Source organism: Lepidochelys olivacea (assembly GCF_965140295.1).
Source record: "Lepidochelys olivacea isolate rLepOli2 genome assembly, chromosome: 7".
Lineage (NCBI taxonomy): Eukaryota > Metazoa > Chordata > Testudines > Cheloniidae > Lepidochelys > Lepidochelys olivacea.
In genome coordinates this window covers 61109538-61133076 of record NC_140417.1, presented here as the reverse complement: position 1 = coordinate 61133076, position 23539 = coordinate 61109538, and the positions used below count along the sequence as shown (strand labels likewise).

At 46.5% G+C, this 23539-nt stretch overlaps 1 protein-coding gene across 1 annotated transcript in view; it reads right to left on the bottom strand.

Annotated features, from left to right (window-relative positions):
• ADAM8 (ADAM metallopeptidase domain 8) overlaps positions 1-23539 on the bottom strand; it is a 97021-nt gene that overhangs the window by 27377 nt on the left and 46105 nt on the right. The window contains exons 8-15 of the mRNA XM_084635583.1: positions 17407-17475; positions 16202-16371; positions 15351-15432; positions 10848-10996; positions 10339-10516; positions 5381-5470; positions 3290-3485; positions 2443-2542 (exon numbers count right to left, since the gene is read on the bottom strand). Of these exons, the coding sequence (XP_084491709.1) occupies positions 2443-2542; positions 3290-3485; positions 5381-5470; positions 10339-10516; positions 10848-10996; positions 15351-15432; positions 16202-16371; positions 17407-17475 (1034 nt within the window). The remainder of the gene's footprint in view (positions 1-2442; positions 2543-3289; positions 3486-5380; positions 5471-10338; positions 10517-10847; positions 10997-15350; positions 15433-16201; positions 16372-17406; positions 17476-23539) is intronic.

Sequence of the window (23539 nt, the reverse complement as noted above, 5' to 3'; positions counted from 1 at the left end):
TAAGGAAATCCAGGACTTTGGGAAAGCATCTGGATTTACAGTAAATTATGCCAAATCTGAACTGCCAGACTTAAATTTGCCAGACTTAAGAAGTCATTCCCCCAGAAAACATTTGCGTACAAATGGGCAACAAATTCTGTAAGATACCCAAGAACAGTCACAGTGGATCAGACCAATGGTCCATTTAGTCCAGTAGTCTTCAGAGGCAATGAACAGAACTGGGCAATTTTGACTGATCCATCCTCTGTTGTCCAATCCCAGCTTCCGGCAGTCGGAGGTTTAGGGGCACCCGGAGCATCTTGGAATTTGTATCTTAAGCAACCTAGACAGGGTTTACGATTTAAATATCAAACCACTACTTCAGCAAATGAAAAAAGATCTGGAGTGCTAGGGCTAATATGCAATTTCTTGATTGGGAAGAACAGCCAAAGTCAAAATGAACATTTTCCAAGGGTATTTTACTTGTTTCAAAATCTTCCTGGTAATCAAACCAGATAAAACTCTAGCAGGAATACAGAGGATGTTGTTAGAATTTATATGGACTAAGAAAAGACCAAGTGTGAGTCCAGATACTTTGTATTGACCCATTAACCAGGGTGGACTAGCTGTTCCAAATATTCTATCCAACCAGACAGCTCAAAGCAGTAGTTGACTGGGGGCTCTAAACCAGCCAGTAGTTGACTCTAAACCAGCCAAACACTGGGTCTTTACTGAACAAGAAAATTGTGGCAATCTAAGCTCTTCTAGACTACCATGGACTAATAAAAAAAAAATCACACGCTCCAGAAATCTGTACACATTCTTTATTGTAAGCTATGGGTTTGGGATGGAACTAGAGATTAAATAAATCACGTTACCTCACCAGTGACACCCATTGCAAACAATACAAATCTTAACCCAAATCACGAACCGGAGAGCTTAAAGACTTGAAAAGCCATAGAATACGCACAGTTGGCCAGTTATTCAGCAAAGAAACTTTTCTAACTTATTTAGAGATCAAAACTAACTTTAACTGGACCATTCTCCTCTCCCAAGTACTAGTACTTTCAAGTTATGCATTAAGTTTTTTGACTTTCTAGAAAAGCAGTTTTATACAGAAAGCTAACTTTAATAAAAGAAATGGGGTCTACTCAATTAGGAAACAAACAAGTATAATTAATTTATTGATTGACATCTCTGCAGATAGCTTTCCTAACAAAAAAATGCCCATATATGACATGGTAGGAAAAGGACATGGATAGATGAATTACCACAGACGAATGGCCTTTTATCTGGAAAACAGGACCAGTAAACCTCAGTCTGTAGCACAATAAAAGAAAATGTATTTAAGATACTGTTTCAACTTAAACAGGTTATGCTATATACATAGAAAGAAAGAGAAGGAGAGAGTGAGAGAGATTGAATGGGGATAAATGGTGGCGAAATTGTGGTGAAAGAAGAGATTTTATGCATATATAGTGGACATGTTCAGTCACTGAACAGTACTGGGATGAAATTCGTAACCAGATATCACCAACTGTTGGATATTTATTATCAAATGATCCCAAGCTGCTGGGCTACTGATAGCCTAACCACAGAAGAACGGTTCAAAAAACATGGGAGGTTGTTATGGAAAAATTAACACATCAGTTACATACCCAACAAAATAGGTAGGGGACAAATAGTTACTTAGATACCTAGTTACCATTTATTCACTATTCAGACAAAGTACCTTCGTCTGCAAAAGAACCAGCACACCTGTCCACTTGTTTTTGTTTGTTTGTTTATTTAACATTTGGTAGACAGGCCTGGTCTGTTAAATGTGTGTAATCAGAGAATTCACTACATTTAATAAAATCACCAGAAATGATATGTCATTAGTTGTGTAAAGGTGCTCAGTGTAACATGGTAAAACCCTGCTAAATAGAGAGATTCAATAATTATATAACTGAATAGTGTTTCTCTAAACACTGCTGTAATGATTACTATATTGTCTCTGATATTTACATAGCTGGAATTTGTAAACCTGTCAAAACTTCCTAGATAAAGACATGGCTTAAAATAAAAAAAAGTGCCCTGTCCCTGAAAGCGAAGGACTGGAGCATGGCCCCTCACACAATGGCCGGGAACTGCAGCTTGGGGACACCACCTCCTCCCTATAGAGATCTCCTCCGCTGGGACCAGCTCACAATGACTCTGCCTTGTCCCCATAGAGATCCCCTCCCGCACTGGACCAGCTCACAGTGACTCCGCCCCCTCCCCATAGAGATCCCCTGCCCGATGGGACTAGTTCACAATGATTCCACCTTCGCCCCACAGAGATCCCCTCCCCCTCAGGACTGGCTCACAGTGACAACGCCACCTCCCAGTGAAGATTCCCTCCCACTCCGGATCAGTTCACAATGACTCCACTCCCATGCACAGACTCACACACCCTTGGCACTGGGTGCTTCAGTTCCTTACTTTGGGCTGCAGGGCCTTTTCCCGTTCTCTGTCAAGCAATGCAGGTAGTCCTTCTGGCGGCCATTGTACTCAAAGCAGATATCAGGGGCCACCTGGGCCTCTGCAGGGACACAGAGAAGAGCTGACGCTGGAGTTTCACAAAGGCAAGCTAAGCTGAGCCTGTGTGAGCAGCACCACACCTCATGGGGTGACACCTCTGCCCACCTTTCCCCCAATACCAGGCACATCGAAAACTTCCCCCACCACCCTCTTCCTTTGGCAGGTGACTCTGGGGCTCCACAGTTCCCTGCACCCCACTGGGCACCTTACAACCCACATCACCCTTCCGTCAGGAACTAGTGATAACACAATGCCTGTCCCTGGCGCCTTCCATCCCAGATCTCAAAGCTCTTCATAAACATTCAGGCCAATACTTCCAGGAGCAGCCATAGCATCCAGGAGCCTCTGATCTTGGGTGTCTGACTTAAGGAACTTTGAAGCCCTCAAACTTAGTGGCCAGGGCAGCTGATTTGGCAACACCAATCCCTCCTGTCCTACACACAGTGAAGTGGGGAAACTGATTCACAGAGAGGCCAAGGCCAAGCTAGTCAGGCTTCCTAAACTAGTGGCCTAAAGTTCAGAGTGCAAGCCACTGCCCTTGACTTTGTTGGGTTACAGCAACTAGCCTGCCAAGTGCCATGCGCACTGCTGGGATGGGTGGGTGTATATCCCATGAGAGCATTGAGGGAGACTTGGGCTCCCAGTCTATGTGCTGCAGCCTCAGCAATGGATACACACAGCACTGCATTGGCGTGAGCTCGCCCTGTGAGCATGGAGCTGAAGGAGCGCATGCAAAGAGCCACGTTACCTGCACCCCAGAGCGTGCGGCAGTGCTCACTGTGCGAGGGGCACACCCCGTTGTAACAGTAGCCATTCCCATACTGGCATGGCACACCATTCTCTTGGAAGACGTCCTCCGGGCACTCTGCTGAGAGGCCAGTGCAGTGCTCGGGCAGATCACAGCTGTTCTTACGGGCACGGCACAACACACCAGCAGCCTTCACCTTAGCAAACACAAACACAATCCCCAAGGAATGGGGGGGGGGGTGTCAGCGAGTGCCCATCAGTCAGGCTGCACCCTAGCCTTACACATTCCCTGGTTGGCTTGCTGATCTGGCAGAGTGGGAGGGGCTGATCCTGGTCCCACTGAAGTCAAAGCCAGTTGGAGCTCTGGTATAGACTTCAGTATAGGGTCTTAGTCAGGGAACTACCTGGGGTTGGAGTATGACTTTGGGGAGTTGTGCTAAGCCCTACCCTGCAGTCTTCAACATCAAGTGGTCATGGGTGAATACAGCTTGGACCAGGAAAGTGAAAACACATCCTTAGCATGTGAGCTGGCCCTGGAAACATTCAACCACTTGTAATGTGACCCTTCCTCAGGGACTCACACCCAACCTGTTCGCCTTAACAATTTGTACAATGTTATCTGGAAGCAACTGAGTTCAACTACCTTTTTTTAACCACAGAGTCACAGCTGTTAAGGCCAGAAAGGACCATTATGATCATCTAGTGTGACCTCCTGAACAACAGGAATGGCCACCGGTGATTCCTGTTTCAGAACCATATCTCGTGGTTCAGCGAGAGGATGTCTCACACTAGGACATTCTGTACTGATTTAAAGACTACAAATGATGGAGAATCTACCACTTTCCTACATCAGCTGTTCCCATGGCTAATTACCCTCCCTGTTAAAAAAATAAGCTTTATTTCTAGTCTGAATTTGTCTTTAGCTTCAGCTTCCAGTCATTGGATCTCATTCTGCCTTTGTCTGCTAAACTAAAGATCCCTCTGTAAAAGTCTTCTCCCCATGTAGGTACTAATAGACTGGGATCAATTCATCTCTTAACCTTTTCTTGGGTAAATTAAATAAATTGAGCTTCCTAAGTCTTTCTTTGGCAGGCAGGTTTTCCAGAACTCAATCATTGTTGTGGCTCTTTTCTGAACCCTTTCAATTCCCTTTCTGAAGTATGGACACTAAAACTGGACGCATTAATGCCATATGCAGAGATAACATCATCTCCTTGCTATTGCTCAATATTCCCCTGCTTATACAGCCAAGGATCACATTCACCCCCTTAGGGTATATCTACACAGTAGGTGTGATTTCCAGCTCAGGTAGACATATGCATGCTAGCTCTGCTCAAGCTAGTGAGCTAAAAACAGAACTGTGGTTATGGCAGCATAGGTGGTGGCTCAGGCTAGAAGCCAGAGTATGTACCCATGGGGTCAGATGGGATTGTACTCTGGTGGCTAGCCAGAGCTACTGCCTGGTCACACAGCTATTTTTAGCACACAAGCTCATCTATCCACTTGGGCTGGGAATTACACCTCACAACTGCTGTGCAGACATACCCCTAGGTACAGCATCCCACTGACAGCTCATGTTCAGCTGCTTCCTATCATGACTCTAAGTCCCTTTTTAAGCCCTTGCTTTCCAAAAAGCAGCCCCCCAGCCTGTAAGTGTAGCCTACATTCAGTTACTCAGTTTTTAATCCATTTAATTAGGGCTACAATGCTATTGACTGGCAGCCTTTGGGACCCCCGGGACAAAGCCCTTGACTCAGAGAGCTGTATGGTTGCTTTGGTGTAGCTAGGGGTTACCTGAGAAGCCAGACATGTTTGTTCACATCTCTGAGCATCCCAGCGGCTTCATACCATTTTACCCGATAACCTGGCAGTAGCATGTGCGTGTCAGGCTTACTTAGACTCTCATCTTGAGGAGAAATATGCTGACCATAAAGCCAGGAAATATCACGTTCATGCACCCATGTGCTCGGCACTTTTGCAGGGCTGGGGGATTGGCCTCATTTCATTTCTTTGGGCCCTTTTCCCCAGTTGTCAATCAGCCAGACTTCCCCAAGGCAGCTCCTAGCAGACATCATCCGGAGACTGATTTTACCTTACACCATTGGCAGCATTCTCCCTGAGCACATTCTGCTCCGTCACTTAGTCGGCAGGTGGTGGCATTGCAGCAGGGATCCCTGCATTCCTAATAAACACAACACACATGGGTTAGGGAGTGGATACACTGGGGATGGGAGCAGTGAGTCACCTGGAGAACCTCCTAAAATCAGCAACCCTTTGAACGTCATCAAGGGGGGCTCCTGCAAAAGGGCTGTGTACGTCTCCTGTTGTATGGCACCACTGGGGGATGTAGGCAGAAATGGCACTGTTTTCTCCTGTGAGTACACTGTGAAGTTATCTGTACGCCACATTCCTACCCACACAGCAATCTGTTACTAGCTTCTGACTATGGACATAGTTATTATAATCATCCTTAGCTCTTCTATAGCATGTTTCTATGGGTCCCAAAGCACTGTACAATGAAGGGGACATACTGTTATCCCCATGTTACAGAAAAAGGATGTCAGAATAGCAGGCCAGTACCCTCCCAGGAAGACACAGCCAGTAACAGGGGGGGAGTAGCTGGGAATAGATAAATAGCAGGATAACATCCTTCTGTGAGCACCAGGAGAACAAAACATCTGCCTATTGATCCTTGGATGACTCTGTGCTGCTATCTCCCTTTGGCTGACTTTCAGACCAGGGATGAGAAAGATTGTGTTTTGCAGACTGGCTGCCCTGGAGTGATTTGCTTAATTGACAAGTTCAAAAATCTAAATCCAAACCTGAACACAAGATTACAAACTAAACACCATGGGAAGGTGCGAAACACCACTTCTTCTATACTGCTTGCTAGAGAGGGCAGGGCTCCGGCACCAGAGAGTACATTGCCAAACCCTCTGCCCACTGGATAGAAAGGGTGTATTAAGAAGGATGTGAGTCACAGGAGAGAAAGAGAAGAGAGGCATGGCCTGGAGAGGTTTCTGCAGTCACTGCTCCTTGATCAAATTCCTGGCACTAATCAGAAAGTTACCAAAGATCTGCAGAAGTTTTGGGCAGCTGCTGAAAACAGGCAGCTGAGCAGGAAGTGCTAGAGGGAACTCCCCCCTTATCTACCAGAGCCAGGAGAGTTCCCAGAAGTCACCTACTACAGGACAGGCCCAACAAAGAAAGTAACAGAACGCCACTAGCCATCACCTTCAGCCCCCAACCAAAACCTCTCCAACGCATCATCAAGGATCTACAACCTATCCTGAAGGACGACCCATCACTCTTACAAATCTTGGGAGACAGGCCAGTCCTTGCTTACAGACAGCCCCCCAACCTGAAGCAGATACTCACCAGCAACCACACACCACACAACAGAACCACTAACCCAGGAACCTATCCTTGCAACAAAGCCCGTTGCCAACTGTGTCCACATATCTATTCAGGGGACACCATCATAGGGCCTAATCACATCAGCCACACTACCAGAGGTTCGTTCACCTGCACCTACCAATGTGATATATGCCATCATGTGCCAGCAATGCCCCTCTGCCATGTACATTGGCCAAACTGGACAGTCTCTACGTAAAAGAATAAATGGACACAAATCAGATGTCAAGAATTATTACATTCATAAACCAGTCGGAGAACACTTCAATCTCTCTGATCACTCGATTTCTGACCTAAAAGTGGCTATTCTTCAACAAAAAGACTTCAGAAACAGACTCCAACGAGAGGCTGCTGAATTGGAATTAATTTGCAAATTGGATACAATTAACTTACGCTTGAATAGAGACTGGGAATGGATGTGTCATTACACAAAGTAAAACTATTTCCCCATTTTATTTCCTCCCCTCCCCCCTCCACTGCTTCTCGGACGTTCCTGTTAACTGCTGGAAATGGCCCACCTTGATTATCACTACAAAAGGTTTTCTCCCCGCCCTGCTCTCCTGCTGGTAATAGCTCATCTTAAGTGATCACTCTCGTTACAGTGTGTATGGTAACACCCATTGTTTCGTGTTCTCTATGTATATAAATCTCCCCACTGTATTTTCCACTGAATGCATCTGATGAAGTGAGCTGTAGCTGACGAAAGCTTATGCTCAAATAAATTGGTTAGTCTCTAAGGTGCCACTAGTACTCCTTTTCCTTTTGCAAATACAGACTAACACGGCTGCTACTCTGAAACCTATCTACCAGAGTGTGCAGCAAGGGGTCTTACCACAGAGCCTCTGCACTGGTGGGAATGGACAGACCGCAGAGTCATTCTGAATAATTACTTTTATTAACATCGGAAAAAATGTACAGGAGGGCTTGGCCTGAGACTGGCTGGAGACAACGCTAAGCATTAATGCCGCAACTCCTGACAATGGTCTGTGACTGATTGTGCTAAAATTCATGAACCTTGGGGCATTTCTGAACATTTTATAAATATCCAGCACTCACCCAAATGCACATGAATAGAAAATAGTAAGAGCCCACAAACAACCACCACCAAAACTCAGCACTTCTACTTGTGAAGAGATTAATGAACCAATTTATTGGACCAACTCTAGTTACATACAGAAAGCAGATCTGTGTTTTAAAGAGGACCTGCAAAGGAAAACAAAGTGGATATGCACCCTTCATGGCTTCCTGGGGCTGGAACTCACATTTTCTGTACCAAATGAACGATAACCAGTTAAATCCATGCAATGCCTTGTAGGTTATACTCGTGTGAAATGCCCTATACCAGTAATGGAATGGAGTTATTGGAGTAATTGGTTATGGAAATAAGTGATCCTGCTGTAATGGTGTAATGAGGCAGAATGGCCTCATTCTGATGCAGAGGGGGTTTAACTCACCCTGCTGGGCTCAGCTAACTGTGCACCATCCCCTTCGCAGGAAGTGCAGGGGTGGAACAGGCAGTATAAGAGTAGGATCCTGCAGCTCAGCTGGAGTCAGACCAGGGAAAGAGCCAGAAGTCCTTCCCAGGGAGCTGAACCACTAGCGGAGCCTCTGATAGGCTGTGGCGGGCAACAACTCTCCAGAGCCAGTTTGGAGAGAAGGCAAACCACTGTCCCGGGAGACTGAGAAACTCGAAGAGGGAATGGAGAGCGAGCTGCTCGGCAAGAGGCCTGGGAACCAGCTCCTAGTGGCTGCGTAGCTGCCCACCAGACACCAGTAGGAAGAAGCCTAGGGAAATGAGACATTTGTCCTGTTGTGTCAGCATGAGGCGAGGCAGCGACCCCATGTTTCCCTGCCAACCCCACGACAGGACCACCCGTTACTTCTAGGGCCCTGGACTGGGACACAGTGGAGCAGGGTGGGCCCAAGTCCCGCCAACTCCAGCCTTGCATTCGGCCTGGTTGAGTGCTAACCCTTAGGCTGGGAGGCCTGAGCTATAGACTGTTTGCCTGCTCAGTCCTCATCCAGGAGGCCTGGCCTATTACTTGCTCTGTTGCCCAGCCAGTAGACCTGACAGACCAACCCAGCTTGAGTGCTGATTCCCTGATGCCCCTGAAGGGGGCACCCTGGCCCTGAGACACAGTAAGCATAGAAATGGGAATAAGTGAGGCTGCAATGGATTTCCCTACAGCCCCCCATGGGGGTGTTTACCCCCCTGAATTTCCCCAACACCCTCACCAGTTTTGTGAACTAGTTACATGCAGTGTTGCCAATTTAGTGATTTTTTGGAAATTTGAATTGAAATTGAAACATTAATACATATTGTGACAGGGTCAGGCCAGATGCCTACATGAGAGTGAAAGAAGGCAGATATATTAGCCCCAGGTTAAGTAGGTCCCTTTTCTCTGGGTAAGGTAACAGGGAAAGTTCCAGAACAATCAGGAACTTTCTGGAAACAATTAAGGCACACAGGCTGATTAGAACACCTGCAGCCAATTAAGAAGCTGCTAGAATCAATTAAGGCAGGCTAATCAGGGCACCTGGGTTTTAAAAAGGAGCTCACTTCAGTTTGTGGTGCGTGCGAGGAGCTGGGAGCAAGAGGTGCAAGAAGTGGAGAGTGAGAGGCGTACTACTGGAAGACTGAGAAGTACAAGCGTTATCAGACATCAGGAGGAAGGTCCTGTGATGAGAATAAAGAAGGTGTTGGGAAGAGGCCATGGGGAAGCAGCCCAGGGAGTTGTAGCTATCACGCAGCTGTTACAGGAGCCACTGTGGACAGCTGCAATCCACAGGGCCCTGGGCTGGAACCCGGAGTAGAGGGTGGGCCCGGGTTCCCCCCAACTCCCTACTTGATACCGGAGAAGTTGAACTGGACTGTGGGTTCCACCAGAGGGGAAGGTCTCTGGCCTGTTCCCCGATCCACTAGGTGGATCAGCAGAGACTGTGGGGATTTTCATGCCAAAATAAAACCCAACAAAATGCTGGCCCTAACCGGGCACTGGCACATCTTTCCTTGCCTGGCCTCTGCCTGTGTGTCCAAACCCTTCCCCTACTCTGTCTGTCTGCTCTGGTCAGACTGTGAGCTATTTGGGACAGGGACTGTCCCTCACTAGGTGTATGTACAGTGCCTGGCACACTGAGACTCTGATCTTGGTTGAGGCCTTCAGGCACTGCTGCAATATACATAGTAAGAATCATATGCTCTATGTCACCCAGAAAGTCCTCAAACACAACTAGGGAAGCCACATTTGCCATGTGTGAAGCTGAAACAAGCAGAAGAAATCATTGTTTACGATAAAAAAAAAAAACCCAGCTTCTCTGTCCCTCTGTATCCAGCACAAACAAGCAAAACCAAGGGGCACAAACTGAAGATGCAAAACATCTTTCACAAGTCACTTTTAAGCAGAAATATGTGCAATACCAAGTGAAGAACACAGGAAGGAAGTGTTATTCATCAGGCAACTACAGCAGCAGGGGCTCTGGAAATCTGTTTGCAGCAACAAAAACAGCTCATTGGCTCTGGTCAGCTCGTATGCAGTGGCAGGGCATTTGGGTTCCAGACCAACCCACAGTTCCGCTGCCACGCTTCCCTTCCCTTCCCTATCCCTTCCCTTCCCTTCCCAGTGGGAGTCAACATACCTTGGGCGTCCCACAATCACACTGCTCCCCTCGCTCTACAAACTGGTTTCCACAGACAGGCACCCCGTACAGCTCATCAGCCTTGGGGATATTCAGTAAGCAGCTAGTCCGGGGATCACTTAGAAACTTCTGCAGGTCACTTACACTGCAGCTGCTGAAGTACTTTGGGTAAATCATGCTGGAGGGAAAGAAAAACAGGCATTATGGCAAACAGCACTTTCTGGTTAAAAGCTCCATTTACCACCACTAACTGCACAACACCCTCTATCCCTTCACAGCTAAAACATCTGTGAGTCGAACCTTGCAAAAAACATAAAGCTGAAGAAGAAAATGTCCATGAGGACTCAATCTGCTCTCACTAAAGTCCATAAGAGTGCTACCATTGATTTCAATGGAAGTGAGTACCTTAACTACAGGGGCACCAGCCTGATGTGTTCAATCCGAGGTCAATACGTACACTGGACAGTGATGCTCGACGCCCATGGCCATTCTCTTTTTGTTCTCCTTACCCAACACTAGCTGCCATAACACATCCTCCATCGGTCTTTGGGGCCAAGCAGCTGCAGCCACCAACGTCTTCATCATGAGACATTCCCAGGTTGTGTCCCATCTCATGAGCCACAGTTGAGGCAGCTCCTATAGGATTCAAGCTGTGGTCCTATACAACAATAAGAAGGATACAGGCTAGTGGATACCAAATGCTTCAGTCCTATCTTTCTTTGGGTTTCTACCGTGCCCATCACCATAGTTTCTTGCCTGGTTCAATGTCAAGATAAATTTAGGCTGCTAAGTAAGAGATTGAAGTCCAGGGCCTCCATAGTAGCATTCTCTGAAATGCTTGCAAGTGCAGGGCCAGTTAGACATGCAGAACTGCAGGGTCGCAATGCATCAATAAGACGATGGTGTAGGGAGGAGAAATTTAGGTTTATTAGGAACTGGGGAGCCTTTTGGGAAAGGAGGAGACTATACAGGAAGGATGGGCTCCACCTAAACCAAAATGGAACCAGACTGCTGGAAGGTAAAATTAAAAAGGTCATAGAGGAGTTTATAAACTAAAGCCTGGGAGAAAACTAACAAGTGTGGAGGAGCACACAGTTCAGACAGAGACATCTCTTAGGGGAGGATCCATTAACAGGGATTCTCTATATCTTAGTAAAGAGGAAAGGATAGACGTTTATAAAGTACAGATAGGAGCTGAAGAGAAACAGCCCAATGAAAAAAAGTCCCATTCATTTACATCACATGAAGGCAGACAACTAAATATTGACACATTTTATAAGTGCTTGTATACAAATGCTAGAAGTCTAAATACTAGAATGGGTGAACTTGAGTGCCTGGTATTAAATGAGGACATTGATACAATAGGCATCACATAAACTTGGTGGACTGATGATAATCAATGGGACACGATAACACCAGGGTATAAAATATACAGGAATTACAGAAAAGGTCATGCTGGTTGGGAAGAGGCACTCTCTGTAAAAGAAAGCATAGCATCAAATACAGTAAATATCTTAAATGAATCAAACTGTACCATAGACACTCTATGGATAGAAAATTCCATGTTTGAATAATAAGACTCTAGCAGTAGGAATATACTATTGACCACCTGACCAGGATGGTGACGGTGATTTTGAAATGCTCAGTGAGATGAGAGAGGCTACGAAATAGAAAACTCAATAATAATGGAGGATTTGAACTGTCCGCATACTGACTGGGGTACATGTCACCTCAGGACAGAAAACAGATACAATTTCTAGACACCATTAACGTAGGTTTCTTGGAGTAGCTAGTCCTTGAACCCACAAGTGGAGAGGCAATTCTTGATTTAGTCCTAAGTGGTGCACAGGGTCTGGTCCAACAGGTGAATATAGCCAAACTGCTCAGTCATAGCGACCATAATGTAATTAAATTTAACATCCTTGTGGGAGAGGAATACCAAAGAAGCCCTCATCACAGAAGCATTTAACTTCAAAAAGGGGAACTACACAAAAATGAGCAAGCTAGTGAAATGGAAATTAAAAGGAACAGTCACAAGAGTGAAATGTCTGCAAACTGCATGGAAATTTTTAAAAAACACCATAATAGAGGCACAAATTAAATGTGTATGACCAAAAAAAAAAAAAAGTAAGAGGACCAAAAAAATGACAGTATGGCTAAACAGAGTAAAAGAGGCAGTTAGAGTTAAAAAGGCATCCTTTAAAAATCAGAAGTTAAATTCTACTAAGAAAAATTGAAAGGAACATAAACAAGTCAAGTATAAAAGTATAATTAGGCAGGCTAAAAAAAGAATCTGAAGAGCACCTAGCAAAAGACACAAAAACTAACAGCAAAATTTTTTTAAGTACACCAGAAGCAGGAAGCCTGCCAAAAAATCAGTGGGGCCACAGCTAGACAATCAAGGTGCTGAAGGAGCACTCAAGAATGACAAGGCCATTGCGGAGAAGCTAAATGAATTCTTTGCATCAGTGCTCAATGCAGAGGATGTGAGGGAGATTTCCACACTTGAGCCATTCTTCTTAGGTGATAAATCTGAGGAACTGTCCCAGATTGAGGAGTCAGAAGAGAAGGTTTTGGAACAAACTGATAATTAAACAGTAATAAGTCCCCACAACCAGGTGGGATTCATCCAAGAGTTCTGAACGAACTCAAATACGAAATTGTAGAACTACAAACTGTGGCATGAAGCCTATCGCTTAAATCAGCTTCTGTACCAGATGACAGGAGGATAGCTAATGTGATGCCAACTTTTTTTAAATGCTCCAGAAGCAATCCTGGCAATTACAGGCCAGTAAGCCTAACTTCAGTACCAGGCAAACTGGTTGAAACTATAGTACAGAACAGATTTATCAGACACATAGGTGAACACAGTTTGTTGGGGAAGTGTCAACATGACTTATAAAAGGATATTATGTATTAGAACTCTTTAAAGGGGTCAACCAATATTTGAACAAGGGTGAGCTAGTGGATATAGTGTACTTGGACTTTCAGAAAGCCCTTAATTAGATCCCTCAACAAAGGCTCTTAAGCAAAGTAAGCAGTCATGGATAAGAGGGCAGGTCCTCTCATGGATGAGTAACTGGTTAAAAGACAGGAAACAAAGGGTGGGAATACATGGTCAGTTTTCAAAATGGAGAGAGGTAATTAGTAGTGTCGTCCAGGGATCTGTACTGGGACCAGTGCTGTTCATCAGCTTAGTCATAAATGATCTGGAAAAAGGGGTAAACAGTGAGGTGGCACAGTTTCCACGTGATACAAAATTACTCAAGATACCAAAGTCCAAAGCAGACTGCGAAGAGTTCCAAAGGGATCTTACAAAACTGGGTGACTGAGCAACAAAATGTTGATAAATGCAAAGTAACACACATTGGAAGACATAAAAACAGCCGCTCAATGTGCATCGACAGTCAAAAAAGCGAACAGAATGTTATGAACCATTAGGAAAGGGGGAGAGAATAAAACAGTAAATATCAAAATGCCACTATAGAAATCCCTGATACGACCATGCCTTGAATACTGCATGCAGTTCTGGTTACTCCATCTCAAAAAAGGTCTATTAGAAATGGTACAAAGAAGGGGAACAAAACTGATTAGGAGTATGGAACAGCTTCCACATGAGGAGAGATTAAAGAGACTGGGACCGTTCTGCTTAGAAAAGAGCTGACTTAGGGGGGATATTATAGAGATCTATAAAATCATTAATGATGTGAAGAAAATGAATAAGGTAGTTTTATTTACCCCTTCACATGGTACAAGAACCATGGTCACCTAATGATATTAATAGGCAGCAGGTTTCAAACAAACAGAAGGAAGTACTTCTTCACACAACGCACAGTCAACCTGTGGAACTCGTTGCCGTGGGATGATGTGAAGGCCAAAGTATAACTGGGTTCAAAAAAGAATTAGGTAAGTTCATGAAGGATAGATCCAACAATAGCTATTAGCCAACATGGTCAGTGATACAATCTCATGCTCTAAGTGTCCCTAAGTATCTGACTGCTAGAAGATGGGACTAGATGACAGGGGATGGTTAACTTGGTAATTGCCCTGTTCTGTTCACTCCCTCTAAAGCCTCTGGTAGCAGCCACTGTCAGAAGTGGCTGCTACCAGAGGCTTTAGAGGGAGTGAACAGAACAGGGGACCATTTGTCTGGCCCAGTATGGCCGTTCTTATGTTTCCTCTGAAATCAAGCTCCATTGCCGCCCTAATTGGCTAGAAAACCAGAAGTCAACTACTACAATTCCAGTAAATACAGAATACAACAGCGCGGACCCAAATGGAGATTTAATAACAATTTCAGTTCCTGAGGGCTCACTTCTTGGGCTGAGAGGCTTGGGTGTGGATAGAGAAAGGGTGAAGGGGAACATTCAAAGAGTCTGATTTTTTTAATATATAAATCAAGTCCCAGGCAGCTAAAAAGGAAAGGTCTTGTGTCACTGTAGCTGTTTTGGGAGAGCAGCTGGGCTCTTTCCATGTGTTTGAAACATTTGTAAAAAGAGAGTTTGAACATTGTACATTCCACCCCAGAGAAAGCTCCAGGCTACTCAGGAGCCACTCGTCCACCATACATCTCCGTCCATGTCGATGGTGGGTACCTGCAGCACCCCCAGGGTCAAGTCTGGTCAAACCAATCAAAGCTGCTCACAGGCAGCTGAGTGTGGCCCTAAGTGTTTAGGTCACAGATCACAATGGAATGTGCCATTTGGGCAGGATTTGGCCTTTCTGATCTCCCTGAGCCAGTACAGAGAGGCCTACAGCTGGATAGAGCTGGAGATAGCCCCTCCCTGGTTGCATGAGCATGTGTCACTCGCAGCCAGAAAGGCAAAGCACAGAGAGCCTTCAGTTTGATGGGGAGACAGGAAGAGCATGGGAAGCCATGGAGCCAATGGTACAGATCAGCCAGAAGCAGAGGGTGATTTCTTTGCCATCAGGCCCTGGCGTTCCCCCAGCTCTGGGATCTCACTTCTGTCCCTCTTCTATTGCTTAGAATGGAAGCAGTTATCAAGCCCCACCTGATTTACTCCTCCTGAGTCCCTGGTGCACATTGCATACTTCTTGGCCAGTCCCACCGTTGTGCCTTGGAAGTCTATGCCTCTGCAGGAAGGCAAAACACTCATAAAAGGACAAACATCATCCACAATTAGTACTGTGGCCTCAAGCAGCATTGCCACATCCGTGGCCAGTGGCACAGCATGCTAGTGTTGGTACTGTGTCCCCCAAACACAGTGTACCACATCAACTATAGCCCTGTCTACATATTACTCCCCACATATTCCAGCTAACCAAACTCCCCCCAACTTCCCCACATGTCTCCCCAGCTACCCCAGCAACCCCACAGCTCCCAGCAAACCAGAAACCCCACCAGCAGCTCCCAGCAACATCTCCATTTATACCAAAAATTTGCAAGAGATCTAAATCCTCCTGCTCTGGGGAATGACCCCCAAGACTTAACTGATGGAGGTCAGGAAGGCATGTCACTTGTGGGAAGGTTATCCCAGAACTGGCCACTTCATGGTTCTTGCCCCGCCCTCTGAAGCAGCTTGTACCAGCCCTCTCAGAGTCAGGGATGCCTGCACTGCTCTCTCTGACCAGTCCTACCACGCTAGCATTGCCACACACAATTCAGAGTAACAGAGTCTAAGGCCAGAAGGGGCCACCAGATCACCCAGTCTGTATCACAGGCCACCAATCCCACCCAGCATTCGCATGCTAAACCCAACAACGGACATTAGACCACATCTGGGCATTCCTACTGCATCAGATACTGTAAGTATCCCAGCCCCAGCATTGGGCTCCCCAGCGCCCTGTGCCCACGGTCAGCAGCCTCGGCTCATGTTGTGGGCAGTGTAATGGCAGTGCTTACGTGATCAGTTGGGCATTGTCATGCTTCTTCTTTTGTAACAGTTCAGACTCTCGCCAGTGAAGAAAATTGTCCAGTGTGGTGTCTGGGTTTGGACTCACAGTGATCCTGTCTTTGTAACTCCAGACTTCCAGGCCTATCAAGGCCACACGGATATTAAGAGTCTGATAAAGCTGCAGCAGAAAGCGAGACTGTATTAGAGCTGGACTGCAGGAGACAGAATCTCTCCACACAAAGATGGCACTTGGCAACACTCAGGACAGAGGCTTGGTACCTGAGCCTTGTGCCCTTCTGGGAGAGGGAGAATTCATCGTTTTCACTCAGAATGCAATTCCAAACCCATAGCCTCTACTGCTGCTTCCCCCCCCCCCCCAGGCCAAGCTCTGCCTGTGGATCCCTATCAAAGGGATCAGGAGGAAGCCGTCACATTTCAGCCAGCTTTTAACACCCCGGTAGTTTTCACCATTCTTCTTTGGCCTGCAGCTCTGGGCCACATGATTTGGCAATCCCAAAAGCAACGGGAAGGGCACTTGTGCTGCTCTGAGGAGAACTGAACTCTCCCAGACTAATTTAGGGCCAGACAATGGCATGACACGCAGTACTAGCGGGCACCCAGCAGCAGCCCCACTAGGGCCTGAGCCTTACGCCAGCCTTTGTGAAATCAATGGGTCTACATATATTCCTAAAGGTAATCACATCCTTATGGGTTCTCCTGGATCAGGGCCAGAGTGCTCAGGAACCTGCCAGATCAGGCCTGAGTCTGTAAGTGCCATTTCTCCCGTTCTGTACTGCCCCAGCACGCTGCTTACACACTGCAAACAATTGTCTCTCGAAAGTGCCTGCCACAAACACCATGATACAGAGAATGTGTTAATAAATTTTCCATCTGGTTGGTTGCCTAGCAGGACTGAGATGGGCCCCGTACTTTGCACAGGAAGACATTCCAATCTGCCCCAGTTTCTATTCTTATATAGGCTGAAAACTGGAGCAATGGTCTTTTGTCCCTTAAACAGGAAAGTGATCTTGTATTTTGACTCGTGTGTGTAACAAGAGTTCATTGTTGCAAGCAAACCATGGGACAAGTTCTGCCAGCCTTACAACATGGGAATCGGTGGGAACGGTCTTAGCAGTGCTGGGAGCTTTGCCTGAGCAAGAATTGCAGGACAGGACCCCATCCTCACTGCAGCCTGGGGATACCTCACTGTTACCTTGTCAACATGATTTACAATTTCCTTCATGCGATTCTGAATCATCCGCATGTCTTTGAATTTCTTGTACTAAGGGAAGAAACAAAGAGATTTCCAATTAAGCTGCTGTAATGGAATGCTCAACCATATGGTTGTTCAGCCTGTGGGTGTGCCACATGTAACACACCTTATTTAAGCTCACAACAGCCATTCCTGGCAGGGTATTAAAGGATCCTATAGTGAACACTTCTGGTGTATCTCTCTAGTAAGCTAAGTTCTCAAATACTGTGATGTGAACAAACCCACAATGGGGGTCAGCGCAGATGTAAGCAGCTATGCCCTAGGTGGTATAGTCTTATAGCAACATGGACCTGAGTGGAAGCCAGATGCATTTTGCTTTCACACACTCACAGACGCAGACAAACGAAATGCACAGATTGAAAAAGAGCATCTGGCAAGTGTACGGGGATGAGAGAACTTTTAGAGCTACCTGTGTGGACTGGATTCATTTACACTGATAACAGACCATAAACTACTTATAACCCTCATCAATGGAAAAGATCAAGCACTTGGATCAAGACCACTGAGACACGAAAGTCTATTGCTACGGTGAATACAATTTAATCAAATTGCTAAATATGTTCCTGAGCAAAATGCGGTAGTAGCAGACCCTCTGTCACATATCCCAGCATCACACTCATCTACCCATTAACTCAAAGATGATGTAAAGCTGTACGTGGATGTGTAGACACATACAGACCAGTGCTGGAAAAGAGACTACACCAGCTACAACAAGCAACCTTGAGAGACATGCAACTTCAAGATCTAAATTACATTAGGGCTGGTTGGTCCAAGTATCTAAAGGACACTAAGGAAGTGACAAGAGACTATGCAGTGTGTGGGTAACTAAGAGAGTCAAATGGACTCATGATTGTGACAGAATATACCCTTGTGTTCCCACCCTTCACACTATTGTAATAACGTTTGTACAAAGTATGCCTTGTGAAGTATCATTTGAAAACTCATAATTTGCTGGTCATTATTGTCCTGGAAAAATATGTGTGGCAACATTGTATATGAATTTATAAGATTCCACTATATGGTGTTATTAACACATGTTCCAAGCAGGTCTGTCTGAAACAAAAGAATGGGTGCTCTGCTTAATTTGCATTTAAGCCATAAACAGAGTCATCAAGCAGGAAGGAAAACAAAAGAAGAGCAATCAGGTGAGAACAAAGCAGCAGGGAACCTCTTCCACATAGACTTTTTGTCTCCTGGTACCCAGCTAGAAATGTTTTTCAAGAGGGGTGACTGAAACTATGAAAAGGAAGGACAAACACCTAAGGCACCCTTCTCTCTCTCTGCCCATCGATTCACTGCATCTGAAGAGACAAAAGAAGCAGCTCATGGACTAGGGGAGGAGTTCTGACCTAAGAAGTTTGGTCAGTAAAACTGCTGAAAAACGTGTGGTGAGAAAACTTTGCTTTGTATTTAACATAGTTTGTTAAGTGAGGCACCAGTTGAATTTTATCTTTATTTTTCTTGTAACTGTTTCCGACTTTTATGCCTCATTACTTGTATGCACTTCAAATCTAACTCTTTGCAGTTGATGAACTTGTTTTATTGTTTCATCTAATGCAGTGTATTTAAATCAAAGTGCCTGAATAACTACTTGAAATAATAAGTTGGCATATTATTCCTTTTAAAGAAATAACGGACCTAATATAAGAAACAGTAACTTACTGCAACTGTGGTTCTTCAAGATCTGATGCAGATGGGTATTCTAGGTAAAAGTGTGTGCACGCCCCATACGCCACAGCTGGAGACTTTTGCCTAGCAGTACCTGTAGAGGGGTGGCGCTCATGTCTTGTGTCTGTCGCTCCTTCCCTGATTATATGAGGCAATGCCACCACAACCCCCCTCAGTTCCTTCACACTGAACGTTCAAGGAACTACCTCGATGCAGAGGGGATGGAGGGTGGGTCGTGGAATACACGTCTGCATCACATCTCGAAGAACCACAGTTACAGTAAATAACCGTTTCTTCTTCAAGTAGATGCAGAGGTGTATTCCAAGTAGGTGAATCACAAGCAGTACTCCCTGTAGGAGGTGGGGCTTGAAATATATCAGAGTAAGGATCGCAGGACTGCTCTGACATTAGTGCAGGGCTTCTCAAACCAGGAGTCGGGAGCCCTCAGAGGGTTACGAGGCTATTACATGGGGGGTCGCGAGCTGTCAACCTCCACCTCAAACTCCGCTTAGCCTCCAACATTTATAATGGTGTTAAATATATATAAAAAAGTGTTTTTAATTTATAAGGGGGGGGTCGCACTCAGAGGCTTGCTGTGTGAAAGGGGTCACTGGTACAAAAGTTTGAGAACCACTGCACTAGTGTCTGCTCAGGAAGATGTAGTGATAGCATAATGGTCTGTAAATGGATGGATGGATGACCATGTGCCTGCCCTGCAAATGTCTAATATGAAAATGTCATTAAGGAACGCTACCAACACTGCCTGTGCTCTTGTCGAATGAGCTCATATCTGCTGAGGAGGCGTTGCTGATGCTATTTCATACGCAGTCCTGATACAAAATGTTATCCATCTGGAGATGGCCTGTGCACAAACCACTTGTCCTTTCATACGGTCCACATATGACAAGAACAGGTGAGGCGAAGCATGAAACAGTTCAGTTCTGTTCAGGTAAAAGGATAGACACCATCTCATGTCTAACATATGGAGGCACTGCTCCTCCGGAAGCAATGTGGATTAGGGAAGAACACAGGAAAACACACAGCCTGGCTCAAATGAAATTAAGAGACCAATTTGGATAAGAACTTAGGGTGTGGTCGGAGTGTTATCTTGTCCCTGGAGAACTGCATGTAGGGGGACCCCGCCATCAGGGCATTCAATTCATCCACCCTCCTGGCAGAGTTAATGGCTATCAAGAACGCAATTTTCTGAGACAGGAGGAGCAGAAGACAGGATGCAAAATGCTCAAATTGAGGCCTCTTCAGAGCTGCTAAAACAATGGTCAGGTCCCAAAGAGGGGCTGTCTCTCGGACTGGAGAAACCTTGTCACCATAGCATTGGAAAAAAACGATTTCCCTTGGATGGGGGGGGGATAAAATGCTGATATTGCTGCCAAGTGCACTCTCAGGTAACTGAGTGCCCAGCCCAATTTCTAAGGTGTGGCAGGTACTTTAAGATGTCCTGGATGGAAGGCCCCACCAGATGGGTCCTGCAGACTGAGGACCACACAGAAAACCTCTCCCACTAGGATGGCCTACTTAGTAAAGTGGAAGACTTCCTGCTGATAAGTAGGACCTGCTGGACAGCCTTTAAGCAATGCTCTTCCTCCTCATTCAGCCATGCAGCATCCATGCCATAAAGTGCAGGGAGCTGATTGCCAGATGCAGGGTGCGGCCATGGCCCTCTGTGAGGAGGTTAGGGCGGAGAAGAAGCAGCATGGGAGGCTGGGCAGACAGAGCGAGGACGTCTGAGAACCAGCACTGTCTCGGCCATGCTGGCGTGATCAGGATGAGTCTGGCTCAATCCTCCTTGAGGTTGGTGATGACCTTAGGAACAATTGGAACTGGAGGGAAGGCGTGTAGTTGACTGCCAGCGGCAGTGGAAGGCATCAGAGAGCGAGCCCGGGCTGGGTCCCCCACAACTGACAGCAGAAAAGACAACACTTCCTGTTTTCTCTCATCGCAAATAGATTGATCGTGAGGATGCCCCACGCTGAGAAAACATAGGGGGACACAGCCAACCGATTGAGAAAAAAGAAAAGGAGTACTTGTGGTACCTTAGAGACTAACCAATTTATCTGAGCATAAGCTTTCTCTGAGCTTATGCTCAGATAAATTGGTTAGTCTCTAAAGTGCCACAAGTACTCCTTTTCTTTTTGTGAATACAGACTAACACGGCTGTTACTCTGAAACTGATTGAGAAAGTATATCTGGACAGCAAAATTTGCTGATTCGTGATCGTCATCTAGTGACAATGAGGTATATATCTTTCTGCCCAAAAGGTCCAGCCGCTTAGAGTCTCTGTCCTTTGATGTGGACTTGAACCAGCCCTGCTGGGCTCTGTCATTCATTGCCATGACCATCAGGGAGTTTGGGACCAGATGGGAATAGAACCCTTCATATCCCAGTACAGGCATGAAATAGCGCTTCTCCAAGCACTTAGCCACCAGTGATACTGAGGCAAGAGTACCCCAAATGTCTCTCGCAGGTTTGAGAACTGCATCATTTATTGGGGAGTGCATCATTTATGGGGTGGCACCTTCCCAGGATCAGAGGGCGGATAATTGTCCACGAGTTTGTGAGTATTCTCCTGGAGAAACTCCACTTGAATACCCAGGGATAAAGCCACCTAGTGTAAAAGGTGCTAGTATGCCTTAAAGCTCTCTGGGGTGGAAGGGGAGGATGAACCCAGCAGCACCATCTTGTACAGGGATGAGGATCTTGGCTGAGCCACAGCTGGGTCCTGCTCCTGGGATAACATATCCGGACTGGGAAAGTCCAAAGGCTCCAGAGGACCGGGAGACGTGGGAGCTTGAGCCTGTGGCTGATCTGCAGCCACCAACGCAGAGCAGATGGGTGATCTCACCTTTGACTGGGACGACGAATGAGACCTCCAGGAGAGAAGAGTGTCCCACTGAGGCCAGGGGGCCCCTGGTATGGGTAAGGCATTGGTGGCCAGTAGGCACCAGGCCAGGGGCCTCCATCCCAGCCTCAGGGCACATGCCAACCCTGGTAGCCATACTGCTCCACTGGTGGCCTTCAGTCCTCCTCAGGCAAAAGAGAGTGGGAGGATGATAATCCTGACTCTGAAGTGGAGGAGCCCTGGGATCTAGGGGACAGAGGCAAAGCAACCCTGAGGGAACCAAAAGGTGATCTGGCTCATCCATCGACCAGAATGAGATTGGACTCTGTGTTCCCGATGAAGCCGGTATCACTAATACCAAATATATCAGCGCCAAAAGCAAGGTTGGAGAGGAAACAGTGGCACTGGAGCACCTGAGTGCCTAGATGTCGAGCATGGTGACAACCGCCACGGACGCACCTGTGGCATTGATTGCACCAGTGCTGAGGAGGGTATCAGTACTGAGGTACCCCATATTGACTTTGGTGCCGTTCCCATCCCAACGACTGAGACAGGCCCAACGGTTCAGAGGCATGCTCCATCTATGGAGCTACTGAAGGCGCCAGTCTTGCAAAGTCTTGGACCAGCAGTAAGGATGGGACTGAAATGCAGAGTAGGTCCACTGAAGCCTGGTATGCCGATGTCACAAACATAGTGGTTACTGGTATTGCTCCTATCAGCACCAGACTCAACAGATGCCGGGCGGCCAGAGCCAGAGTTGACGGAACAGGGTTTCTGCCCTCCCTACTTGGTGCCGCACCATCCAGCACTGTGTGCTGGAGCCAGTCCCGCCCAGCCTGAGCTCTTAGGGGAGGCAGAAGAGTCACCCCACGACCTGGAGCACTCATGGTTGGTCTTATGAGAGCTCTTCTTTTGGGCCAACGATGGAGAACAGCTTCTGCGCCTCATTGGAGAGGCGCCTGCCCTGAAGCAAGCAGCAGCAGCAGCAGCATTTTCCAAACTGGAAGGTGATCTGTGGCCAGAGGAGGGCCTCAGTGCTGGGTCAGGCTACACGGCCTGTTCAAGCAGGTGCTGTTGCGGCAAAGGCCCCATGACACCTGAGTCTTCTTTTTAAATGATCTACAGATCGAACAGCACTTTTAAAGGTGGGCTTTGCCAAGGCAGAGCAAGCACTGTGTGTGTGTGTGGAGGGGGGGCATTCTTAGGGATCGCCACTCCACATGAAGGGCAGCGCTTGAACCCCTGTGAGGGCATCACCAGAGAGCACTACCCCTACATTCTATGGCTTTCTTCTTTTTTTTAGTTTACTAACAAACACTAACTGACTAATTGTACAACAAACTAGGCTAAGAAAGGATAAATGCAAAGTTGTTAGACTACAACCACACAGAGCTCCCACTCCACCCAACAGGTGGTGAGAAGGAACTGAGAGGGGTCACGATGGCTCCACCTCACATAGCCAGGGGACAGGCTACAGACACAAGGCTGGTGAGAGACAGAGTGTGGCAGGCAGGCTACAATTGCACACAGACACTAGGGGTGTGA